Source organism: Loxodonta africana, chromosome 10 (genome assembly GCF_030014295.1).
Source record: "Loxodonta africana isolate mLoxAfr1 chromosome 10, mLoxAfr1.hap2, whole genome shotgun sequence".
In the NCBI taxonomy this organism is placed as follows: Eukaryota; Metazoa; Chordata; class Mammalia; order Proboscidea; family Elephantidae; genus Loxodonta; species Loxodonta africana.
This window is the reverse complement of record NC_087351.1, coordinates 71,288,442-71,315,801: the sequence shown is the minus strand read 5'-3', so window position 1 is coordinate 71,315,801 and position 27,360 is coordinate 71,288,442. Positions and strand designations below refer to the sequence as shown.

Here is a 27,360-nt window from a genome sequence, read left to right as displayed (position 1 = left end):
GCGACGCTTTGGCAGGAGAAAAAAAATATATATATGCTTTTTAAAATAGATCTAAGGAGAAAAATTCTATTAGGCTGTGATGATTCATTAAAATTACAAACATCCATCCCCACCACAGAAAATGACCGAATCACATCCAGGAATCATGCATAGCCAACACAGCTCTTAAAATTTAACCACAATGACCCTGGGAACAGTATGTTTTTCTCATAGTGGCCGTTAGAAATCTGAAAGTTAGATAAGGTTTTTGTCAGTTTAAATAGTGGTGCATTCAGTGAATTATTACCTGCTTTTTTTCTAACCAGTCAGGAAAGTCAGGTATGGAAAACAACAGAGGGCTTTAAACCCAAAAGCGATGTGTACACACAGAACAAAACTGAAGGCTTTCAGCCTGTAACATTTCTGCCAATATGCTTCTGGGTACACGCAATACCACAATATGACTCACCATCACCTACACAGTAATAGTTTCTACCGTATTTGATAGACATGTTTTCATTCGATGTATAAAAACAAGTGAGAAATCCCACAAGTAAAGGCTGACGAATAGAAATAATTTTTGGTTTCTTACCATTAACAGTTACATGTTTTATACTATTTCCAATCCTCCTTATAATAACAGGCGATGTAAACTGTATACAGTTTGCTGGAAATAAGTCTCCTGCTAAACCTGATGATGTTAGTTATGGTAGAGTCTACTCTGACTCATGGAATCCCATGTGTGCAGAGTAGAACTGCTCCAAAGGGCTTTCAATGGCTGTGACTTTTAAGAAAAAGATGGCCAGGCCTATCTTCTGAGGCATCTCTGGATGGGTGGTTGGAACTGCCAACCTTTCATCTAGTAGTCGAGTACTTAACCATTTGTTTCACCCAGGGACACCCTGCTAAACCTAGAGAGTTCTTATTTAGCTTCTTTGTGTTATTTCAACTAGAAATTTTTTACAGTGACTAATTTTTAATTAGTCTGCATCACCCAGCAGAGGTTTTCAGTAATCTGAAGTAAATAGCTCTGCTCTAAACATATGCTAGAACCTTCTCTCAATAGTCAACTACCCAAATTTCCAGTATATTCAACTATTATCTAGTACAATTTCTTTGAGAAGCTTAATAGAATTTCTAAGCAGTGCTTTCCTAATTGAATGGAGGGACTTTGTCTTCTGGGACTCAGAACCAGCTATAAAGTGACAGACAAGAAAGGTACCCAAAGGTCCTGAGAGCAATATGAAGCCAAGTTTCAACACATGCCCCCTCCCTTGATGACACTAGCACTCTCTTGCCAGCCTGGGCCCATCCCACAGAGTCACAGCCTGTTCAGCATGCCCTCAAGTCTTGTTTGGCAGCTCAGCTGCCACTTTTAAGTTTTAATTGGATCAAAAGACATCAAGCACAACAAGTCTCTTCCCACATTGCAGCTATGTATTTATTCTACCTTGTAATATATGGTAGAGACACTTTTAAGGACAATTTTAAAGAAAATATTCCTTAAACTTTATTACCGTCATCCTTTTAATCGGCTACCCTTCATGCTGGCCACTTTGGTGTTCCCATAGAAACTGAGGATGAGGAAGGAGAATGACAGCAGGTGGGTAGGGTGCAGCAAGAGTGCAGGGATTGGCCCAAACCTACCACCACTACTGTGACAATAATTAAAATACAAATCCTAGTGCTGGAAGATTTAGCAGTGATTAATACATGTATTCATTCAAATACTTACTGAACATCTCATGTGTTCTGCTTCAGTAATTAGTTATTCCTCCATTCATGGAGGCTACAAACATTCATTGAACTGCTCTGGGCCAGGCACTGCTCTAGGCCCTGGGAATCCCAAGGGTGAAAAAGCCAGATATGACGCCAGTGCCATTCCTCTCTGAAGGAATAAAGGTGCACATTCATAGAAGAGTGAACATAATGAGAGTCCATGTGGGACTAAGGTTAAACTATCTGATTGTTTGGTGTCCCTGTGTGGTGCAAACGGTTAACACACTCAGTAGTAAACCAAAAGGCTGGAGGTTTGAGTCCACCTAGAGGTGCATCAGAAGAAAGGCTTGGCAATCTACTGAAAAATCAGCCATCAAAAACCCTATGGAATTAGTTCAAAGGACTAATGGACCACAATGAACCATAGCCTCTATCAGCCTGAGCCTAGAAGAACTAGATGGTGCCCAGCTACCACCACTGACTGCTGACAGGGAGAGAGAAAAATGTAGAACAAAATTCAAACGCACAAAAAAGACCAGACTTACTGGTCTGACAGAGATTGGAGGAAGCTCCAAGACACCATTCTAACTCAGAACTGAATCCACCCCTGAAGTTCACTTTTCAGCCAAAGATTAGACAGGCCTGTAAAACAATAACACATGTGAGGAACGTGCTTCTTACATCAATAAAGTATACAAGACCAAGTGGGCAACACCTGACCAAAAGCAAAGACAAGAAGGTTGGAAGGGACAGGAAAACTGGACGAATGGACACAGGGGAACCCAGAGTGGAATGTGGGAGAGTGCTGACACATTGCGGGGATTGCAATGAATGTCATAAAACAATTTGTATAAACTTTTGAATGAGAAACTAATTTGCTCTGTAAACCTTCACCTAAAGGGCAATAAATTATTTTGTAAAGTAGGAATTGCAGAGCTATATTTAATAGTCATGATGCAATAAAACTATAAAGCCATATAAAAAAATTTTTTTAAACCCCATGGAGCACAGTCCTACTATGACACACATGGGGTTGACAGAGTCGGAATCGACTAGATGGCAGCTGGTTTTATGATTGTTTAAAACTAAAACATGGCAAAGGACTTCCTGGCTTTTCCTATACATCCAAGAAATTCCCATCTTTCCCCAAGACAGTCCATATATATATATATTCTAAGTAATCTTTCAGTCATTTGGTTTAGCTTAGGGCTCAAATATTGCACTGTGTGATGAAATAAACAGCTACCAGCTCTAGGAGGTCCCTAGTAGATTCATTTAAAACTAGACAAGAGGATAAAAATGCAAGATTTTTAAGAATCTGGTTTTCCAAAAAAGATGTTTTTCCATCTGTGAGCCAGAATGTCATAGCTAAAGGATGTGCCTAGTCACTGAGCTCCTATAACATGCATCGAGAACCAGTGTAAAACTCCAGGGGATTCTGGGAATTGGGGATAGGGTGGGAGTGAGGAGGAGTCTAAGCACAGAGGATAAACATATTTGAGGACAGTTTAGATTTAAAACAAACTGTCCATGTAATGGGCATCTACCTCTCATAGGCCCTGTGACAAATGCTTCGTAAGAACAAATGGTGTTTAGATGATTCCCAGTGCATCAAGGTATACTCTTATGTACTGTGATTTGTACAAGCTACCAGATATTTCCAGCCATTAGTGAAACACATTTTCAATAACACTTGAAAATCTACCCCACACCACTAATGGAGATCGAATTGTCCTCTCAGACTTTTAAAACCTATATTAGCTTATATATAGGGCATGCAGAGAGTTGACAAGTCAATATACTATATTGGCATCGTATAATTTGCACATGGACTAAGTTAAATCAGATTCTAAACTGTAGTCAAAAGCTAAGAAGGTACATACTGCTCAGAGTCTCTGTAGGATTCATACAAATGTAAATTTCAGGGTCAAGGGGACTCAATCATTTTCTCAATAACATGATTATTTTAGAGTTGGTTTTGCAGTATTTATATATTTAAAAAATTTTTTCACTTTTCTCCATCTCTCCATGCCCCCCCCTTCCATTTCTGTCCTCTTAATCTAGATACACCTGGAAATAAACACACTGACTGATAACAAAGTCTCTAACAAGAAGTCAAAATTCGAATTTACCAGCCTGTAGCAAAGGATATTTGGAATGATCTTGTAGGATAAAATATAAATTTTGGACTAGAAGGAATAAAACGGTTCTGTGATTTTACCATAAGCTTTACAGGATATGTTTAGCGAATCAGAAAACTAGAAGGGAAATCAAGAAGCCATTTTGACCATCTTAATGTCTCTAAACAGACAAATCTCAACCAGATGAAAGAAATGTATATTGTCCAATGGGATGAAACTCTATTGCCAATTCTACTTTGATTCTTAGAAACAGTGCAACGTTCTATTCAAAAGCACAAAAGATACAAGCAAAAAATAAATAAATAAAACTACCTATTTGAACATCAGCTTGTGTCACAAACCATCAGTTGTTCTTGCAGCCAAAATAACTTCTTTATAAATTTCTGGGTTTTTGTTTTTTTCTCATCATCTTTAAATTGACTATATAATATTGGCAGTAGTTCACATCTACTGCATAGGAACTTTAGCAGTGCTCAAATTTAAGCCCATATCTACCTTCCCACTTCCTTTTGTGATGTATTACATATTGTCACACCGTTCTAAGCATTTCTATAAACTCATCAAGTTGATTTATCAAAAAAATGCCACAGTGCCAAGGGAAGGTCTACTTAGTATTTTTTTCTTCTGTGTTAACTAAGCATGTCCTTCAGTTAAACAGAATTTTCTCTTCTGATCTTTATAAACAAACAAACCAAACCTGCTGTCATCGAGTCAATTCTGGCTCATAGTGACCCTATATAGGCTTTTCAAATAAAAACAACTTTTAACCTCATCAGAATAGCACAATTTTATTAACTACTCCTCCATTAAACTCTGATTTTTTGCTTCCAGACAACCAAATATTTTGAGATGATTCTAACTATATCCTTGAGTCTTTATAGGAGTCTGATTTCCCCTGCCTAATTAAAGAGCAATCATTTACACTCTAAGAAACAATACATTAAAACTATGGCTCCTTACAACCAGTTTTTTTCTTCAATCAAGTTAAAACTAAATGTTCCTGCTACCCAATTTTTTATCTTTCTTTGAGACAGGGACTGAATAGCTACCATAACAGCCTTTCTATTCTTAGTCACGGTCTTAGTGAAAAGGCAAGTTTTAAAAATAAAGAGATAAAAAGGGTTAAAACTTTAATTTTCATGATAATGGAAGAATCTTACTACTAAAGGGAGTTTAAAATAGCTCTAGTAATAAGAGAAATTATATGGACAATCCTAGAAAAATGGTTAACACAGGGCTAGTAGGAGAGCACAATTTGTACGCTGGTAAATCCTTAAGACTAACTTGGATTTCTGTAGCTCCTTTCATACTGAAGTGACTTCAGGATGTATTGAAAAATGAAGCGATTACTGATGTAAGTTCCCAAGTGAATTCACTTGGCACTGCTTACCTGGACTGTGAATTCTTCTAACACTGATATATCAGCTAAATTCTTTCATTCTTGCTATCTTCATTTCTCAAATTCTGCTCTGGTTACTAATGTTGAGAATGTTCTCAGTACTTAAGTAGTAAAACTGACCTATAGCAAGTAATTATATTTATGATGATAAAAAAATCTTCCTATCAGCCTATAGTATTCACCATCACTGCCTTCTGATTGAGATTTTTTTTAACTTTCACTGGCAATTCTCAGTAATATAAATGGTGGTTTCTTCATCGGTAATGGATTTCTCAAATTATCCCAAAACATTAGACTCACTGGCCAAATAAATGGAAGAATAAGCACTGGGTTTGAAAGATGGGAGATTCACCAGAAAACAATATAAAATTGAAATGGGAACAATTCAGGCACAGAAAAATTGGGGTCCATACTACATTATTACTTCCAAATAGCTACAAATTCACAAGATGTGCTGTTCTAGAAATGAAATCCTTCCTGTAATGAGGCTATGAACCTGACTCTAAATAATATGCGTGCCACGTGATGTGAGATTTATTACATTTCAATAAATAAATAAATAACCAGGCTCGTCTGAAACCTGGGTTTGTCACCCACAATCCCACTTTTTTTTTTTTAAGGCAGCTGGACATTCTGCATGTTTTACAGGGCAAGAGAGCTGAGGGTGAGAGAAACAAAACCTGCGAGCGGGATACCAACTCCAGTCTCACAGTTGCTGTGCAATAGTCCATAGGAAACCCTGAGCCCATTTGTGGTGTGCAAGAGTCTACGCATTGGGCAGAAGAGTGGGAGGGAGCTCTTAGTAATTCTCTCCTTTCTCTTTCAAAATTGGCATAGCTGGAGGAGGAAACACTGGTGGTACAGTTGTTAAGAGCTACGTCTGCTAACCGAAAGGTCAGCAGTTCGAACCCACCAGGTGCTCCTTGGAAACTCTATGGGGCAATTCCACTGTGTCCTAGAGGGTTGCTATGAGTCGGAATCGACTTGACAGCAATGGGTTTGGTTTAGTTTTTTTTTTGAGGAGGTGTAAGTCATAACAAGAAGGTACCTAATAGGATTCAAAGGAAAACATACTCAGAATCTGCCCGTGGAGAGATGACATTTTCACTGAACTTCCGATACCTCACAAATACCACATAAAGCAATGGTTACTTTTGTAAATGTAACCAGATAGGGGTCAATCCCTGGAGAAGAACATCACCCTTGGTAAAATAGAGGGTCACGGAAAAAGAGGAAGGCCCTCAATGAGAGGGATTGACAAGGTGGCTGCAACAATGAGCTCAAACACAGCAACAACCAGGCAACGTTCTATTGCGTTGTACATGGGGGTCACTTCGAGTCAGAGCCAACTCGATGACAACCAACAACAACCACCACCACATAGAAAAATATTCTGATGTACTTTGGTATATTTGGTTAACTGAGAAAATGTATAAGAAAGTAGAGGTATTTTCCTCTGGTCCAAGGAAGAATCTGCGCTAATACAATGGTCCCCAACACACTTTCTCTAGGCATGCCTCTCATAACCCCTAATCCTTTCAGCCTCCTACTTTATGTTCCAGCTAAACTAAACTTCTTTCATTTCCTTGAACCTTTCACACTTTCTATCTCACCTCTCAGCCCTTATACAGGTGGTTGTCACTGTCTGGGACACTCTTTCTTCTCCTTTTTGTCTGGATAACTCTGCTTATCATGTCTTGCATTAAATGTCACTTCCCTGAGGAAGCCTTCCATGATCCTGTCAGACTAGGTTGGGTGCCTGTAGGGTTTAGGAGGGGGTGTCAGTAAATAGCATCCTTCTTCCCCAGCAAGTTTAGAATTAACTGAGAGCTAGACTAAGACATCCAACAAATGTAAAACAAATTACTCTCCTTTTTTACTCATGAAACCTGACTTGGAGAACCTGATTTTCACCTGCTGGCAAGTGGGCTTGCTAAATTTTCACCCCTGAATTAGACACTTACCCACCCAGCCATAGGGACAGCTGGACAACTGCAGAACTCCCCTCAATGGGCTCACCTCTGTGAATTTTAAGCAGTGAGGGGCACAGAAAGCATGCTAACTTGCTGAGAAATAAAGAAAGGGGGAGGGACTGAGCTGTGCATATTCTAAAGAGGAGAAAGGAACTGAAAGGGAAGCAGGAAATTTTACTCCAGTGGAAATCCCTCCACAGGAAATAAGGGAGAATAAAAGCTCTTCCCCAAAAAAACATACTGCTTGAGTGTCCCCTCACACAGCACTTGGTCATGCTTTGATAAGACTGCCTTCCCTGATAGACCTTCAGCTCCGTGAAGTGATGCAGGACCATGTTGGTTCTGCTCACCAGTCACTTCAGAGCCTGGCACAGGACAGGCACTTTACACTTACAACAAAAGAAACAGTGAGTTAATCAATGACACATTCTCTTCATCCCAAAGAAAACTTTTATTGCTATATTGAGACAAAGAAAGTTACTTGAACAAGGACAATTTACAGAATTTTCATGTTACCAGAAGTGGCCAGACCTTGGAGAAGGACATCATGCTTGGTGAATAGAGTGTCAGCAAAAAAGAGAAGACCCTCAATGAGATATACTGACACAGTGGCTCAACAATGGGCTCAACAGCAACAAGAGTGAGGATGGCACAGGGCTGTGCAACATTTCATACTGTTATATGAAGGGTTGCTATGAGTCGGAACCAACTCGATGGCACCTAACAACAACAGGTTGTTGCAGATAATCTAAGACATTTAAAAGTGTGTATGAAAAGAAGAACGTAGTTGAACCTTATTTTATGGGAAGACTGCTAAGGCCTCAGATTGATTATATTCTTTATTTGTGGCTGAGGCAGAGTACAAAGTAAAGGGTAGAGGTAAGGGAAGTAATACAGGAGAAAGAATTGATGCATGAAAGGCATAAAATATATGGTTATCAGAGATTAAGCAATAACACAACCTAATACTTTATTCTTAAATATCCCAAATATTTTTAAAATTATGAGCAGGGCAACTTTATTGCCATTCGACAAAAAAAAAAAAAAAAAATTCCCAAATTACGTATCTTCAGTTCTTTAGGAGCTATAGAACACCTTTTTAAGTGGCTGATCAATAGCCTGGGGGTTGATAACAGCAAGTGTTGGAAAAGATGTGGAGAAATTGGGCCCCTCATATACTGCCAATGGGGATGTAAAATGGAGCACCTGCTTTGGAAAACAGGCTGGCAGTTCCTCAAAGGTTAAACACAGAGTTACCATATGAACCAGCAATTCCAAACCTAGGTATACACCCAAAAGACCTGAAAACATATGTCCATGCAAAAACTTAGACAAGATTGTTCATAACACACGATTCACAACAGCAAAAGGGAAACAAACCAAATGTCCGTCAACCACTGAATATAAACAAAATATGGTATATCCACACAATAGAATATTATCTGGCAATAAAAAAATATGAAGTATTGATACATGTTACAATGTGGATGACCCTTGAAAACATTAGGCTAAATGAAAGAAGTTAGTCACAAAAGATCACATATTATATGATTTCATTTATATGAAATGCCTAGAATAAACCAACCTATAGAGACAGAATGAAGATCAATGGTTGCCAGGGGAACAGGGGGATTGGAGAGAAATGGGGAGTGTCTGTTAATGGATACTTGTTATTAAGGTGATAAAGGTGTTCTAAAATGGACTGTAATGATGGTTGCACAGCTCTATGAATATACTAGAAACCATAGAATCATACATTTTAAATGGGTGAATTATATGGTGTGTGGATTATATCTCGATAAAGCTGTTATAAGAAAAAAAAAAGGCAAGGTTTGAGACTGGACTCTCCAGCATCCACTACATCCTGAAACTGGACTAATTCTGCCTCCCCAGGCTATGGCAGGGAGCCTACTAAAGAACAAGATGCTCCTTGCTGCCCACCTTCTTTAAAGATTCACAGCGCTAACCTCCATCCAGGCTTGCTTTATTTATGAGATGATACGGTTGCAGTAAGCAATTCTTAAAGAAACCTATTTGGTTTTACTTTTTAAAATGTCAAATGAGTGACTCATCTCACAAGGCAGAGGAAACTAGCTTAGAACAACCAGCTCTGATGAGATGCTTTCCAACAGATAAAGAGGTAAAATGGCCTGTAGGTTAGGCCCCACATTGATGCTCAAAGTCAGGCAGAATTGGCTTTCAAGAAAAGGAAAAAGCTGAGCTATTTGCTCAGGGTGTTTGCCCAGAAAATACCCAAACTGTCTCTCATCTTTCTGAATACTTAGGATGTGATGTATAAAGCACCTACTAGGTGCCAGCCTCCTTAGTTATAATTATCTTCTTTAATCCTTACAACAACCCTATCATACAGATGGTATTATCCCCATTTTATAGGCAAGGAGCAAACTCAATTCAAAGAGAGACCATCTTAAAGACAGTTGTCCTAAGTTGCATAGCTGGCACCTGGCAGAGTTGTCTAACTCCAGAGTCCAGACGCTCTCCACTACCCCCAAGTGGCCCCCTTCTCCTGCACATGGGCAGAAGAAAACTGCTTCTGCAAATATGCCAGAGCACCCAGAACAGAGGTTTCCAGTGGCTTTGAGCCCACCTCACTGTCCCAGGCCACCCCTGGCAGCTGGATGAATTTGTGGTCTAAGTCCCTGATGTCAGGAGTAGACAAAAATGTATCCATCACTCACCAGGACGGACACAAACCTCAAGATAATTTGTTTTCCAATGGTTTCGGCTTCAAGTTCTGGTTTGGCATGGATTTGTTAACAACTAACATCTGTTGGCAATTTTCACACAGAATAGAGACATCAATAAGGCAGAGAGGGTAGAATTTTCTCTTATGGAACAATAAGCTGTCTTCAAGATGAACACGGAGCTGCCACCGCAGGGTTTCCTGCACTAGGTCTCAGAATATGGTTGAAAGGACCACAGATGTGGTCTGACAGAGGCGTAACTAAGGAATGGCAGGTAGGGTGTGTGCCCTGGGTGCCTCTTGAGGGGGAGGGTGCTAATGAGCAGTTTCTATTGGCCATCACAGTTTCTAAGGCCAGTTGTGAGAGATCATTCAGCATTTTAAAACTAATTGACATAGCTGCTATTTTCCGTAGACAAGCCCCTGGATGTGGGTGCTTTCAAGGTACTAGTTTTGCCCACCAGCTTCTCTACCACCCAGGTGGCTTGCATCTATCAGCAACACCTGTCTCCTCAGATTGGCTTTCAGTTTCAAAATATTCTAAGTGGAAAATAAGACCAAGCCACAAATGCATCTTTACTGCCCTTCTTGATAGCCACAGGGCACATGATTCACTGCTACTCCCTAGGGGAGGATTATGCAACCCGTTGCCCCAGTGACCTCAGGCTTGGCCATGTGACTTGTGGTGCCAGTCCCGACAGGAGGATGATACATTATCACTCTGTGAACTCCGGAGGGCCATGTGATTTTCTTCAACCAATGAAGTGTGGACAAAAGTGACATGGGTCAGTTCCAGCATAAGCTTGACAAGCCAGCTAACAGTTCACCATGTCTCTCTTTCCCCTTCCACCAGGCCTAGGTCTTGCCAGAAGACAGCAAGGAGCAGAACCACAGCTGACACACAGTGGACATGCAGCATTAGCAATGGATATACCTCTCCTATTGCAATCACTGTGGTTTTGTTATCACAGCATAAACTAGCTTATGATGACTGAAACAGCCACCGAATGATCCCCTCCACTTCTCTTCTCACCTTTAACTCCGTACACACAACTCAACTCCAGAAAGTCTTCCCTGACTACTTTTCTCACCACTTTGTTCTGCTCTCACAACACGAATACAGACAATCTCCACAGTGGTGGCACTGTGCCTCCTTCAATATGGGTCCTCCTCTGCTATTGAAAATGCTAGCTCTTTGGGGGAAGCCTCTGGTTTTCTATTGTGAACCTCCCCATTAGCACCTAGAACAGAATTCTGCATATAGCAGAGATGGCAGGGAGGGAGGATTCTTTAAAAAATGATAATATTCAACATATGATAATATTCATAAAGTATAAACATACTATCAAGAATCGCCTCTTATTCCTGAAGGGCAGTGAGCCAATCTATATTACTTTCTTGACTTAAGAGTCAAACAAAGTGATCAACCCAAACCAAACGCAGTGCTGTTGAGTCGATTCTGACTCATAGTGACCATACAGGACAGAGTAGAACTGCCCCATAGGGTTTCCAAGGCTGTAAATATTTACAGAAGCAGGCTACCACATCTTTCTTCTGCAGAGTGGCTGGTGAGTTCGAACCACTGACCTTTTGGTTAGCAGCCAAGTGCTTTAACCACTGAGCCGCCTGGGCTCCTTAAAAAAATGATGGCATTCTCTAATATCTGTTGAACAAGATAAATGATCTGGTTAGAACGAACTCCATAACAGAATACTGGCAGTGATCAAGGGAGCATAGAGTACTCATGTAACATTTATTGAGCACCTACTAAGGGCCAGGCATTGGGCCAGTCCCACTACACATGTTCTCATTTAAACATCACATCAAACCTTGGAGGAGGTACTATTATTTCTCTATTCTCCAGAAAACAGGCTTGACAAAGTTATATGATTTTTCCGTAATTATATAGATAATAAAGTCAGAGCAGTCATTTGAACCAAGGTCTTCCTAATCCCCAGCCCAATGCTCTTGAAATTATGCTGTAATATCCTCTAAAATACAGAATGGAAAGAAACACTACTCCAAATATACTTGAAAAGATAAGGTGAAGAATACACTTACACCGTTTAATGAATTGGTCCTACACCAGATACATCACTTTAGCATAGAGGATTCCAAAATACGATAGTATCTATAAAAGGTTTCCCACAAGTTATTATTCCAACTCTATCATTAGGCTAAATAATAATACCTAGGTAATAATGTCTTTCATCAAAGGATCAAAAACAGGAAGGGCAGTATGATTACTATTTAAAATGACATATTAGTACTATACATTGGGAGTGGGCGTGGGGAGGGCATTTGGGAATTCTCAGAGGTGTGAAGCAGATGAGGAAATTTTTTAACATACACAAAAGTATAGACTCCGTTGAGATGGGGAGAGATTAGGAAGAACAACTTGGGATACGGTGTGGCTACACATTTGAAGACCTAAAGATCTAAATCCCCACACCTACCCAAGACATGTACCAACAGAGCACAACGATGTAGAAATGCAACCGTCTTCTTTCTCCTCCTTCACTGGCTCAGTGCTGACAATAGTGGTGCACACATAAAGGGATGATGGGGGTAGTTTTGCTGAAGAAGGGAAAGCCCATGGCTAACCAAACCATCCACATCCTCTCCTCGCCTCCCTTCCCTGGCTCCCAACCCAGGAAGGGATAGAAATATGAGACTCACCACAAGCTCACTGAACATGACATCCAGCTCCTCCACAGGCGGCATGGGCAAGGCCGGCTCCATGGTCTGAAGCTCAAAGTTGCTGTTGTTACGCAGCCGATACGTGATTTCTGGGTGGTCATTATTTCGGAAACAGCAAAAGATGAAAGAGATCCCCCGTCCACCTCTTTTCCTTGGGGCCATGGTTGAATTCTGTTCTATTTCTTGGAGTGACTACGCTCTGTGAAAAGCGAACATGGAGACAGTAAGAATGGATAAAAGAGTTAAAATAAAAAAAAAGTCAGACCAATTCATGAAAGGGTACCCTGTTGGGCATAGAGAGGACTAACCCCAAAAGGATTTGGAGTCCAGTTGGGCAGAGAGCGCATGTACTTCTATTCACTTGTTGAATGCTTCGTATGACCAACTGCTGAGCAAACAGTACAGAACTGCAGCCACTCCACACAACAGCACACGCTTTAATTGCATTGGGCTACTGGCCATTCTTTGCACATCACATGCCCTTTCCTGCTGATCTGTTTTGTTATTACTTCCCCTGCAAGAATGACCTTCTGTTTTTTGTCCCCTTTGAGATCCCTTTGGAGATGTCTTTCTCATCATTTAAAGCCCAGTTCCAATTTCTCTGTCTTTATCTTCCTCACATGGGATTAATAATATACATATGCCATTTTTTTTTTAAGGCATATATACCCATTCACACTCTAAGTTATTTATGGGTGTGTCTTCCTGTTACTGTGCTAGCTCAAAGGGAGGGACTGTGTATCAAGCAATTTTGTGGCTCTAATGCCCTGCACAGTGCCAGGAAGACAGGAGGCACTCAGTAAATGTTTACTACAGTGAATAATTTAAATTCATAACAAAGAAAGAGGGACTTGACATGAGCTAAATGAGTCAGAGAGTTTCAAACAGCAAAGATCAAATGAGTTCACCAACAGGGAAAAGGTTAAATAAATTACGGCATATTCACATAACAGAATATACTTATTAAGAACAAGGCATCTGTGTATGGAAAAATCTTCAAGAGGCTAAATGATAGATATACTATATAGGTATTATATAGTATAGGATTATGTTTTTAAAAGAATGTATATATTATTTATTAATGTATGCAAGAAAATGCTAGCAGCAGTAATCTCCAAAATAAAAATAGGAAATTGGAGAACTTTTTCTTTCACTTTATACTGTTTTAAATTTGAATATTTACTACAAAAACATGTTTTTAATCATTCGTATAGTCTTAAAAAGTTACAGCAATATGCATTGCCCTGGGAAAATTTCAAAGTGACACCGTCCAGTGAATAAGCAAATCATAGAAGAACAATGTGTGCAGCACGATGCCATTAAGTCTTTTCAGAACAGTTTCATACATAGACTTAAATCACATATATAACTCTGAGGAGGGGATGGGGACTGGGAAAAGGCAAAGAAGAGAACATTTTTTTCATGCATTTTATTTTTTACAATGAGCACATATTCGTGTATAACTTTTTTGCAGATTTTTAATTTTGAAAAAAAAAAACAAAAAAAGGTAGAAACAAGGAAAGGCAGATGTGGTTACTTTCATGTTTTAGGGCTGTATGCAGGTGGCTTGCTGGAGAAGGGACAATGAATGCTGAGCCCCTCATAGAAAGTACACTGCTGTCAAAGAAAATTAACCAGGCAATGTAACTAGGTCACCATACTGACAATTGCTGATGAAGTGCAGTGTGGCCAGGGGACAACCACAGGACATCAGAATCAAACACCTGCCCTGAAAGGCTGCGCTGACACTACTACTGCAGGTGCCTCCCTGGAAGAGAAGAGGAGGACCGAAGGGGAGGCTGTGGCCCACGGGTATGCTTGCACTGTTTTCAGGCTGCTAAAAGAAGCAAGATCAGAGCTGTGTCACCCCAGGTTGAATTTAAAACTAACAGGTAGAAGCCACAGGGAGATATAAGGAAGAACTTGGTAATGTCTGCAGTTAGGATATGGTGGAATGCAAGGTGTGCGTGGCTCTGTAGTCTTCAGACCAGAGTCACCTGTTAGACATGCCTAAGGCATAAGAAATCCCAGTCATTAAATGGGAGATAGGGGATAGATCAGCAATTTTCAGTAGGTGGTGATTTGGGCTTCTCAGTCCAGCTTCAATCCCAGCAGCTCTTTCATCCAACTTGGGTATCAAAATATTAGCTATCGACCTCCTTATTATATATTTATATATATATATTTTTTTAAGTCCTGTGGCTACTCACAGCAATTATAAGAATATGCAAATGGCATCTGGTTGCTGCCTCAGGGCCTTTGCATAGGCTATGTCCTCCACCTGTCATGCTCTGGCCCTACGTCTGGGCATGGCTAATTCTTTTTTTATCATTGAGGCTTCTATACAAAGTTGACTTTCTCAGAGGCCATCCCTGAACACCACTATCTATAGTAGTTCCCCTTCCACACTCCAGTCACTGTTCCTTTACCCTGGGTGATATTCTTTACTATTTGAAATTATTTTACTTATTTCATGAGGGCAGGAGCCTTGCATTTTTTTTTTTTTTAATTGTTGTGCTCCCAGCACATGATACAGTACATGGGTCACAGATACTCACATATTTGTTGAATGAATAGTGGGCTTTGATATAAAATCTAATTTAAAGAAAGGGCTCTACTTCAAAAAGATTTAAAAACTATGACATGGTGGTGAAAGTCAAGGGGGCCTTAAGCTTTCACTTTAATATTTTAAGTTTTTAAACAATAATAAAACCGATTGCTGTCAAGTTGATTCTGGCTTGTAGCGACCCTATGGACAGAGAAGCACTGCCATAGGGTTTTCAAGGCTGTAAATCTTTACAGAAGCAACTGCCATATCTTTCTCCTGCAGAGCAGCTGGTAGGTTCAAACTGCCGACCTTTTGGTTAGCAGCCGAGCGCTTAACCACTGAGCCACCAGGGGTCCTCAAACAATAATATATAAATACAAGAATGCACACAGAAGGGAAACTAGAAGTAAGCTTGTCAACATTTAACAGTGGCCAATTTTAGGCCATGAGAAAATGAATGATAACTTTTCTTCTCTGAACTTTTATTTTTGGTTTTAAATTTCAAAAGTAAAACCCAATCCATCGACCTTTGGCATCTCTTTCAAATTGTGAACTCCAGTTCCAAACTTTGTCACCAATTGTTTGATTTTGTAATTAAAATGATGATGTAACTGGGAAAACCGTTATCACAAATAAAAAGTCAAACCCTTCCTTCACTTTGTTAAGGGGTAGTAGTTTCTGAAAATCTGGCAACTGGAAGTCTTTGGGAATGGGAAGGGCAGAGAACGGTTAAGAGCAGGCTGTCTGATGCCCTCAATGCTCTGACTGGCTCTGAAATAGACTGAGCCAAGACACCCAATATCCCATCTTGAAATATTCATGTCCTGGCCTAGGGTGTACATGTGCACGGCCATATGAGATACAGGCAATAATATGCGGTACCTGGGATTCCTTTGGCAAATGTTTATTAATACTGTACACCAGACGTGACAGATACTAGGGCTCTGAAGACACAGAAACGAATGAGTCACCACAAGTTTATAATCTGGTGGGACAGAGTGATGCACCAAATAACTATTGTTGTTACTAGCTGCTGTGCAGTAGATTCCAACTCGTGGTGTGTTATATGTGAGTACTATGCAAACAATGCAGGAAGTGCCTAGGGGAGAACCTGATAATGGTCTCGGATGGATTAGTGGAGTTTTGACAGAATATAGGAGGAAGTACATTTAGGCGGCAGGTTTTTCGTTTGCTTGTTTGAACGGTGCAAGCAAAGGTTTGAGACAGAAAGGGGCATGGAGTATAAGAAATGAGTGGTGTTATGGACTGGGTTGTGCTATATACCACTCACTTCTGGGATTGCAACCTCCCTGCTCAAAACCTTCCAGTGGCTCTCCAGTACCATCCTAAATTCCAACTCAATTCTTCTGTCTTTTCTGCTACCTTAAATAAACCCTATACTTTAGGCAACAGCCTATTTTTCACTCCCCATAAACATCTCGCATTCCTCTCATCTTCTACCCAAGTGGTCCACTCATTATCTTCACCTGTCAACATCCTCCCCATGCTGACGGTACCATCCTGAGAGTATTCAGTGCGGGTGAGCCACATCCACTGCTGGCGGTAGCTGAAAACTGGTTCAACATTTCTGAAGGGTAATTTATCAAAGCCTTAAAATAGTCATGCTTTTTGACCTGGTATTCCTACTTCTGGAGCTATACCCTAAAAACAATTCAGAAATGCTATCAAAGATGTTTTCATAAAATGTTCAAAGCATTATCTGAAATAGCAAATAAACCACAGCGTAAACTAAGTGCTAGTAAAAGCGGACTAGGTGAATAAATTATGGTACAACTAGATGACAGGCGGAGCCCTGGTGGCACTGTGGTTAAGAGCTTGGCTGCTAACAAAAAGGTCGGCAGTTTGAATCCACTAGCTGTTCCTTGGAAAACCTATGGGGAAGTTCTATTCTGTTCTACAGAGTCACTATGAGTCAGAAACGATTAGATGGCAATGGGCCTTTAGATGACAACTCAAACAGGCTACCAAGTAGTCCTTTGTGGAAGAACATTTAACAACACGGGAATACTTATAACATATTAAGTAAAAAGTAGGTATACAATGTCCTTTTTTTGTGGGGGAAAAATAAGCAAATAAGCAGAAAAAAAGAACAAGAGAAATTCACCAAAAGGTAGGCAGCAGTGAGCTCTATGTTAGACTTGTGGGTCTGCTTTTTTACTCTTCTGCACTTCCCAAGTTGTCTTCACAATGAAGACATAGCTTTTAGAATTAATAAAATGAGGTGAGATTTTAAAATAACACTTTATGTGATTATTTGTATATATGAGATGAGGAAATGTGTACCCAAAAACGTTCCTCTCAAAAAAATTCTAATTCTGGAGATCTACATACCAGATTCTCAAACTATCTGTGGTGAAGGACTAGTTGTTTTTCCCTCCAATCTGTTACAAAGATATATTTTTGCAGAACACAGTACAAATACCTTAGCAATGTTAAATTACTGTAAAAATTTCTAAATGCTTAATCTCAATTCTGATACACTGTGTGAACCAGCACGGGCAGGCACAGATCTCCAGGAGGAAATGGGAGTTAAGGCTCAGCTTATTAAAATGTAACTATTAATGTTGGTCTCCGGTGTGTGTCCTCAGGGCAGAAACCACAACCCACCCAGTGGCCAGGCCAGGGGCCTCCATACACTATCAGTCAACCTTCAGTAAACTGCAGAGAGGTTGCTTGGGGACTACTGCCAAGGTCTTCTATGACTGAGCGAGCACAAGTGTGTTTGTGGATAGCAGGTGAGGGGCAGCGTTCAGGGTATTGGAAGATAAAACCAAAAATCAAACCCACTATTGTCAATTCCAACTCATAGCGACCCCATAGGGTTCCCAAGGCTATAAATCTCTACAGAAGCAGATTGTCACATCTTTCCCCCAAGGAGCCACTGGTGGTTTTGAACTACTGAACTTTCAGTTAGCAGTCAATTGCTTTAACCACTGCGCCACCAGAGCCCCTTTATTCAAAGACAAGGGCTAGAAAATAAAGTGGACCAGGGCCAGCTCATCAAGAGTCTTATGGTCCATGCCCAGCCTTCAAGGTTTTTTCTAGCCACCTCCTCTAGGTAGTCTTGCTAATCTACCCAACTGAATGGGGTCTAGGCCCTCTTAGCATTTTGTGACTCCCATGATGCACAGTCATCGGTTGTGGTTATTTGTCATCCAGGTTTTTCTTTCCCAAATGATGATCCAACTGCACAAGGAAAAGTTCCTGTGTTGCTTTGCACATAGGAGGACAGCCAAGTATTTGGGAAATGCATAAAAAAAGAGAGTTTTATTTTTGCATTTTGCAACTTGTTTCACTTAAACCTAAGTTACATTACATTCTGGCTGCATTGTGGAGGGGCAGGGAGGAAACGTTAAGATCTAAAACTCATTCCAAAGCATTTTTCAAGTCAAAAAAATGCCAACAGTTCTACAAACAAAAGAACATGAGGGTCTTGGCTAGATTCTTAGATGGGTAATGAGATACAGAGCCTATTATGTTTAAGAAACTGATTGAAATCACTTTAATAAGGACCAAAATATTGCCTTTGACAGGTGATTTGTGTTTAAAAGCCTCAGTTAAGCCCAAAGGCCAGGTTTTTTTGATGGCTCCTCCATGAAACCCCAAATACAAGGTTCCCAACTAAACCCATCCTTGAACTGTAGATGATGGCAAGGCTTTGAGATGTCCAACAACCAACCATTTTTAACACAAATATTTTGAACTCCACTGTTCAGGGCCTAGTCTCCCAGATACAGTCCAAAACAGGAAGCAAAAGTACTCATACCACTTGACTCCTCAAGGGCAGCAGGCACTTCTGGCCCACTCTCCTTAATGCTCCCCTAGCGCTTCACTAATAAGTGGCTGCAACAACTGCCTTTTGCAATGTGACCTTAATAAGCACATTCACACCCACTATTTCATTCCATCATCCCCATTTCACAGATGAGGTTTAAGAGAAGAGGAGGGAGAAGTGGGAAGAACATGACCAAATAGGAAGAGAGGTGGTTAAGAGAGAGTTGATCTGCCAGTGAAGGCAAAAAAAAAAAAACAAAAACCGTGTGAGAAGCCTAATTGATTGGGAGCGGGTAGGGGAAGCCTGGCAGCTTAATCCTTCTAGAATCTGCCCCCACCCTCTCCAACCTCAAGGCCATTACCTTAGCTCAGCCTCCCCTCATCTCTCATCTGTCTCACTACAACAATTTCTTAACACTTCTCCCAAACTCTTGGCTCCCTGGTGCAGGGGTTGGCAAACTTCTTCTTTAAAGGGCCAGACAGCAAATATTTTAGGCTTTGCAGGCCACACGGTCTCTGGTGCAACTACTCAACCCTGCTGTGTTATCACGAAAGCAGCCATAGACAATCTGTAAGCATGAGTGTGACTGTGTCCCAATAAAACTTTATTTATGGACACTGAAATCTGAATTTCATTTTGTATCACAAAATATTATTCTTCTTTTGATTTGTTTTCAATCATTTAAAAATTTGATAACCATCCTTAGCTTATAGGCCGTACAAAAACAGGCTGAACTTTGCCAACAGCTGTTCTAAGCTGCCCTAAACCATCATGTTTGTCTATTTAATTCATTAAGTCAAATGTTTATCCAGTATTATGTGCTAAGCACCATGCTAGGCACTAAGGAAAGGAGGTAAGTGTGTGCCCTCAGGGGGCTTATTTCCTTTGGGGAGAGCAGAAAAACTCCAGTAAACAAAATATATATATAAATTTTTGATTAGTGCTATAGGGGATGCAAAGAAGAAACTAAAATAAATGGTGGTGCTGTGGGAGAGGGGAACAGCTACTTTAGATAGTACAATCATGGAGGGCCTCACTGAAGAGGCATTTAAGCTGAGAGTAAATGGATAAGACCAGACCCGCCAAGTGTCAGACAAGAGAATTCCAGGCAGCAGGAGGTGTGCAGCAGCCTGGAACAGTCATGGAAGGAAGACCAGTGTGGCTGGAGTCTAACAAGTAATAGAGTTATTAGAAGATGTGATGGTTAAAGTTGTGGGCCTTGATTCTTGTGTTCTGGAAGTCATATGATGTTGTGATCACTTCCATGATGAGATTTGATATAATGTGATCACCTGCATGATGGGATCTGCTGTGAGTAGCCAATCAGTTGAAAGGAAGTTTCCTTGGGTGTGTGGCCTACATCAAATATAAGTGAACATTCTGGCAAGGCTCCTGGGCTTTTGCACACACTGGATCCTGCAGTTGCCTCCTGTTCATCGGACCTCTGGTTCTTGGAACTTGAGCTGGCAGCTTATCTGCAGTCTTGCCTTCTCATCTTGGGATTCTTTGATTTTCACAGCCTGTGAGCAAGAGGCCTGCTCTCTAACCTGCTGATCTTGGGTTGGCCAGCCCCTGCAGCTACGTAAATCAGGAGAAGCCTCCATCCTGACCCATAGGCTTGAGATGTTCCAGCCTCTACGGCCATGTGAGCCATTTCATTGATTATAAATCTCTCTATATATATTTATACCCTTTACTGGTTTTGCTTCTCTAGAGAACCCAGCCTAAGACAGAAGAGAAGAGGCTGGAATGGACAGGGGCCAGAACCCAAGGTCCTGTATACCAGGTGAGGAGTCTGGGATTTATTCTCAGCACATCTTAAATCCGTGTCACATCAGCTTCACTGTTTCTCCTGGATATAGTTTAGCTCTCCAGCATGAGACATAAGACTCTTTATGACCTGGCCCTTGCCAAATTTATTTTCCAGCACTCATGTCCCAACATCCTGAACACTGCCCACACACCCCCACATCCCATACACACAGGTGACGTGATCATCAGATCTCGGCAGTGGTCACATCCCTGAACGCATACATCTACTGTCCCCTCAGCCTGACAATCTTCTACTGAGCATTCAAGACCTCACTCAAATACTGCTGCTTTTCTGAGCCTTAATTTCTTAGGGATGGTCATTCCTTTCTTTCCACACCCCTAGTACCATGTATACTGTTGAGTATAGAACACAGTGTTTTAAAAATTAGTTTGTTCTTTACCCCCATTAGACTATGAAATCCTGAAGGCAGAAACCTAATTTCATTTAGCCCTTGTAACATAGCATGTTCTCAATAATGCTTGTTGAACGCGAAAGTACAAATGCCTGAGTGAGCAGATGGTCCCCACTCTGATTCTCAGAGATGTGTGTTTTTCCCACAGTTGCCCATGGATCTGTTTTTCACAAGTGTCAAAATGTTCAAAGCCATCTGGGTCATCAAGAACTCCTTAGCCACTTGTCAGCATTTTTGATGCTAACGGTAGTCTCCAATGGACTTCATACTCTGGGTATCTGTAGCCTCCCTAGAGTGAGGAATGGAAGCCGTGGTGGTTTAGTGGTTAAGAGTTTGGCTGTTAACCAAAAGGTCAGCAGTTTGAATCCACCAGCCACTCCTTGGAAACCCTATGGGGCAGGTCTACTCTGTCCTATCAGGTCACTATGAGTCAGAATTGGCTCATTGGCAATGGACTTGGTTTTTGATTTAGCAAGAGGAGTTTCTGGCCAAACCTGACAGTACTTAGTTTTTCTACCCCTTCCCAAGTTCCACTGGAAATTGGCCCACTGATATAATCATTTAGATGTTACCCCAATTTCTTAGCCTCAGTGAACACTTTGTCCAATAAAGTATTCACTTACTCAGCTATCATTATCTGAGCCTCTTCAATATAGCAGACACAGGGTTAGATACTGGAGACACAGGTGAAGAAACCCCAAACTGCCACTCTTGGAGATCATATCCTAGTGGGGACATTTAGGGAGCAGGGGCGTTGGTCCTTCTCCCTCTGAAGAAAAGGGAAGGTGCAGTAACAGGAACCAACATGTTCCCACATCTTGGACCTGATTTAGTCAGATGAGCCAGAGGGAAAAGCCTAATTCCACCATGACAGCTGGGCCCTCAACCAGAACACATCTTCTAATCTCAGCTCCTGGCATTTTTGCAGAGGGGAAGAAGTCACTTCTGGGACATCCAAAATGCAATCCATCTATAGCATTACAGATGACTATTGCTATGTTGTGCACAAGGAAGCAATTAAAAAGCTACTTAAGGTTCTGGAGCAGGTGCATTTTGCTTAGCAAGGCATCAGAAATTTAATCCATCTGCGGCCTAGCTCAAAGAGTCATTTGTACTGCACTTTAACGAAACAAACAAGGCTCTCAACGTGGCAACAGTAAAAAAGAAAAAAGAAAAAAAAATGAGGTCCAAATTTTCCGGGACTTAGATAACGATGATTTAAAAAAAATTGAAGCACAATTTACAATCCGTAAGAAAACCCACACTGATACTTTGCCTTTGATAATGCCAAGACACGATACACATGTGATATGTGAAGTTTGCTTTCCATAAAGCAACACATTTGTTCAAATATATGGGAAAATTTTGAAGGTAGTGACCACAAAATAGATTTGTACTGCTACGGACACCGCTTTAATTGGTTCATTAGGGACTTCTGCCACTTATTATTCACGATCGCTCTCTAGACGAAGGGATGAGATCGGTGACTATGTTAGCAAAGTTTCCTCTAACTGAAGTTATTACAGGGGAAACAACAGCCTAGATGCCGGGGGCAGGGAGAGAATGAAAGACTGAACTTCTGCCAGCCACCAACTTGGTTAAACAGTTGAGAGTGTCTGCATGTGCCCTCAAAGAGCAGAAGGGACCTTATTTGTCTTTCCCTACTTCTATTATTTTAATCAAGATAGTATCAGTTTCCTAGAGCTTCCACAAAGTACCACAAAGTAGGTGGCTTTAAACAACAGAAATTTATTGTCTCACAGTTCTGGAGGCCGATGGTCTGAATTTAGGGTGTCTGCTGAGCCTAAACCTAAGGCTCTAAAAGAAGGTCCTTTCTTGTCTCTCCTGGTTTCTGGTGGGCCTAGGCATTCCTTGGTATGTAGACGTATCTTCACATGACTTTCCTATGTCTCTGTGTCTCTTGTCCTCTTTCATAAAGACACCACTCAGACGGGATTAGGACCCACCTTACTCCAGTATAACCTCATGTTAACTGATAACAGCTTCAAAGACTATTTCCAAACAAGGTCAGATTAACAGGTTCCAGGGGTTAGGACTTCAACAAATCTTTTTGGAGGGCACAATTCAATAACAGGCAGTATTTCCCACTTAATTCCCAAAAAGTTATAATCTCAACACTAAATTGAAGTCATTATTTCTGTAATATAAACAGACTCTGAAATTTTTAAAGCAATAGAATCCATATCACAGACATAAAAAAAGAAACAAGAAAAAAAACTTAAACCATAAATCAACTTTAAAGGAAAAGGATGGAGAACCCCAATTTTAATTGCACTATCTATTGTTTTCAGAGCTGTAGTTTACCTTGCATCTTGCAATTTTCCAAAGGGCCCTGATATACAATTTGGGTTTCAAGAACAGGATAATGTTAACCCAAATTCCCTTATCAAAAAAAAAAAAGTGAAAAAGAAAAAAAATGCTTTGCTTCTTTCCTTGGCCATCTCTCGCCCCTCTCACATTCCTCATGTCTGGTTTCACTTCCCAAGTACACCAGAAGCCAAATACTATTTGGAACTTTAAAAAAAATCATGGAATACAGTCTAAAGGTTGTATGAGAAAAGTTTCAAAGGGAATTGTGTTTTCCCGGCAAGTTTCAATATCCTCTTCATCAGGAAATGGAAAGGGCGTTTCTCAGTATGTCCAGTGGTGGGACAACCCTTCCCACACACTTGGTCCCAAAAGGATACTTTCGGGACTTCTTGGAGTGGCTCCTGGAAATTCACCCAGTAGTCATTCTCGCAATCTAGTGATTTTTCCAATGGAAGAGGAAACAAGGTGAGAACCCCGCCATTGATGGGGAAATCAAAACCCAACATCCAGAAAAGCTAGCTGCCCCCTAAAATACTCTACACTCCACTGTCTCTCGCAGGGCAGGGAAAGCAAAGCACACCCCCTCCCCTGTATCTGTTCATGTACCAGTGTTGGGGGTGTGCAAAGTGGAAGCCAAGACAGTCCCCTGCCTTCTCCACTTCCTCCCTAGATAAGGGAGGAAAACACTCCATTGAGGTACATACACCCTCAAGCCACCAAGCCTCAAACAGTACATAATTAATAGCCTTTCTCTAAGCCTAAATCACGGTTTCCTGCAAGAAAACACCCCCTCCTCATGTAAAGAGCAAAGGAGGGGCCTCCAGGTTCCTAACCCTAAAAAGCTGGCAACAACTGCTGTGTCATGACTCAATAGTTTGACCACGGGCTTAGGGCATAAATCCCTAAAACCAATATAACACAGTTCTCAAGTTAGGAAGCTGGTGCTGTTCACGTGACAGAAACCAGAGTCTGGAAGCCAGGACATCTCGTCTCGATCATCTGGGAGGGGAGCCAAACCAAAAGTGTCACTGGAGCTCCCTACCAAAGAAAGCACAGCCTTGCCAGAGAACCCACGTCCCTCCGCCTGCTGGCCTGTTGCTAGTCTGTGAGTTAAATCAATAAACAAATTTAAGCTGAAGCCAAAAGAAATGCAGATCATTCTTCCCTCTTTGAGCTCCTATCCTCACTGTCTGAGGGATCTACTCAAAGATTTTACGAAGACAGATTTAAATGTGGAGGCCACACAAACACAGAAAACTACAACCCAGTGGCCAGCTTTGTCACATCAAAGCTTTCACTCTTCTAAGAGGCCAAGTTTGATCTTTAACAAACACATTAAAGAATGTAACTTTCTTGAATCACCAAGCAGCTCTTTCGGAATAGATACAAGGATAAAACCACGACAGTGACTAAAAAAATGTATGTCGCAAGACACTAGCAACCACCTGCACTCTGTATGTCTCATCCTTCCTTGATCCAGCTGGAATAACCCCTGGAGTCAGAATCTTCGACACTACATTGAAATGTGTCTGTTTCTTAAAATGTCCCCCCATGGCAGTGCCCGCTGTTGAGTTTCCCAAACAAGGAGCCAAGCCTTTGGTCTCATCCACACAGAAAATGCAAATAGTATTAAAAGACTTTGCCTAAAAAGAAATCTATTATTAGGCCTTTTTTTTTTTTTTTTTTAACTCCCTCATATCTGAAATACTGTAGCCAAACCCTGAGAGGGAAGAGGTTGAAGAGATATACACTTAGTTTGAAAAACTATGTTTTCCAGATCTTCAAGCAAGTTTACTATGAGCTAAAAAGAAGATAAACTGGAGGTACTCTCGGCAAATGGTCATGACACCATCCTCACAGTAATATTAAACCCCTCTTCCCTGGTGGGAAACCCTGCTGGCGTAGTGGCTAAGTGCTACAGCTGCTAACCAAGAGGTTGGCAGTTCGAATCCGCCAGGCGCTCCTTGGAAACTCTTTGGGGCAGTTCTACTCTGCCCTGTAGGGTTGCTATGAGTCAGAATCGACTCAACGGCAGTGGGTTGGGTTTGGTTTGGTTTTTCTTCCCTGGTGAGGTCAGAAGACATGCCCCTGGAGAAGTGAGTACTGCCACCAGCCAGGACAGTCCCCAAACCATATGCTATTTAATCTTATTTCTTCACAAATATTACAATTACATTTCACCATCAAGGCATGTGATTGCCCACTAGGTATGATTTTTATTTCTACACTGGCCTCTGTGGAGAATAATGGGTATCTGGGGTAAACAACAGTTCTCTGGACTGGAAATACAATAAAGAAATAAAAGCTTGCCCAGAGGGCTTTACATGTTTATATTTACTGAAAACAAATTTAAAAAACTCACTAATTACTTTCCTCTTTCATGTTCTTCTGACTCCTTTTTATGCCAAGATTATTTTAATACAATTGCAAGAGGAGAAAATGAAATACCATATAGAACAAAGATTTTTGGTTGAAATTAGCTTCACTGTCTGGTAACTATTAATAAACCCCCACCTTTCTCACAGCAGATGTCTGTGCTTTTCATTGAGGGAAAAACTGATGAGCATAGCATGACACAGGCAGCTGTGGAATTGGGGTTTGGACTTGACGTCTGATGCCCCAGGTTCAAATATCAGCTCAGCCACTTTCTCTGTGGAGTGATTTTAGGAAAGACACTTGACTTCCCTGACACACAGTTTTATCACCTGTAAAAATGAAGACACGTTGTTTTTACCTTCTCTGTTTTCTAAGAGGAGTCCCGGGGTGAAGCAAAAGGTTAAGCGTTCGACTACCAACTGAAAGGTTGGCAGCTCAAACCCACCCAGAGGAACCTCAGAAGACAGGCCTGGTGATCTGCTTTCAGAAAGTCACAGCCTTGAAAACTCTGTGGAGCAGTTCTACTCTGCACATATGGGGTCACCATGAGTCGGAACTAATTCGGGGGCAACTAATAGCAAAAACAATTTATAAGAAAGTGAATCAATGGTTTACAGTTAAAACAAGGAGTCCCTGGGTGGTGCAAATTGTTAACACATTCAGCTGCTAACTGAATGGAGGTTCGAGTCCACTGAGAGGCACCTCCAAAGGCCTGGCAATCTACTTCCAAAAAAACCAGCTATTGAAAACTTAGGGAGCACAATTCTACTCTGATACACATGGGGTAGCCATGAGTCAGGATCAACTGTACCACAACTGGTATTGGTACAATTAAAACACAGTAAGACCATACCATTAACACAGAATAAAAGAAGCCAAAATGGAAGAAGCCCAGGGGAAATTACACGAAGAAATCTAAGCCTAGGAAAGCTAGAGGACAAAAACTTTGGTGCGAGCTTCCAAAAAGCCAATGCCAAAAACAAAACGGAAAAAATGGTGTAGCTCTCACCAACTAATTAACAGAAGCCTGCCAGCTCATCCCAAGCGGAAGATTCCTTTTTGGCCCAGAGAGAAAACACTCACAAGCTTAGTCTGAGTGGAATGAGATGACGTTGTGTTCTCCTGTCTCTTTACGTTGTCTAGCATCCTGAAGAACTCAATAAATGGTTGCTGTATCTTAAGTGGACACTATAAAGAGAAGTGAGAACTACATTAAAAAGTTGGAGGAAGGGGTTGTTAACTACCATTGTTTGGTGGAAATATGTTAACCAGATTCCTTTCTCTGACATTCCTATGTGTATCGGCAGAACAAATTCCTGGAATGAGTCTGGTTTAATCTCTACAGGGCAGTTGTCATCACTAAATCAAGGGCTCTGCAGGTCAGCTAATCTGCAAATGGTGGGAAATTCTCCGAGGGCCTTTGGAGCAGGGTGGAAGAAGGCATTATAAAAATCTTAAGCTTTTTTGTA

At 41.0% G+C, this 27,360-nt stretch overlaps 1 protein-coding gene across 2 annotated transcripts in view; it reads right to left on the bottom strand.

The window, feature by feature from the left end:
• The window catches only part of DAAM1 (dishevelled associated activator of morphogenesis 1), a 199,467-nt gene that overhangs the window by 107,613 nt on the left and 64,494 nt on the right, over positions 1 to 27,360 (bottom strand). The window contains exons 1-2 of one of the 2 annotated variants that reach the window (XM_023546213.2): positions 12,924 to 13,541; positions 12,595 to 12,814 (exon numbers count right to left, since the gene is read on the bottom strand). In XM_023546213.2, coding sequence (XP_023401981.1) covers positions 12,595 to 12,777 — 183 coding nt within the window. In that variant the 5' untranslated portion in view covers positions 12,778 to 12,814; positions 12,924 to 13,541. Of the gene's footprint in view, positions 1 to 12,594; positions 12,815 to 12,923; positions 13,542 to 27,360 lie in introns of those variants that run through there. The other variant, XM_003408683.4, reaches the window with a different exon arrangement.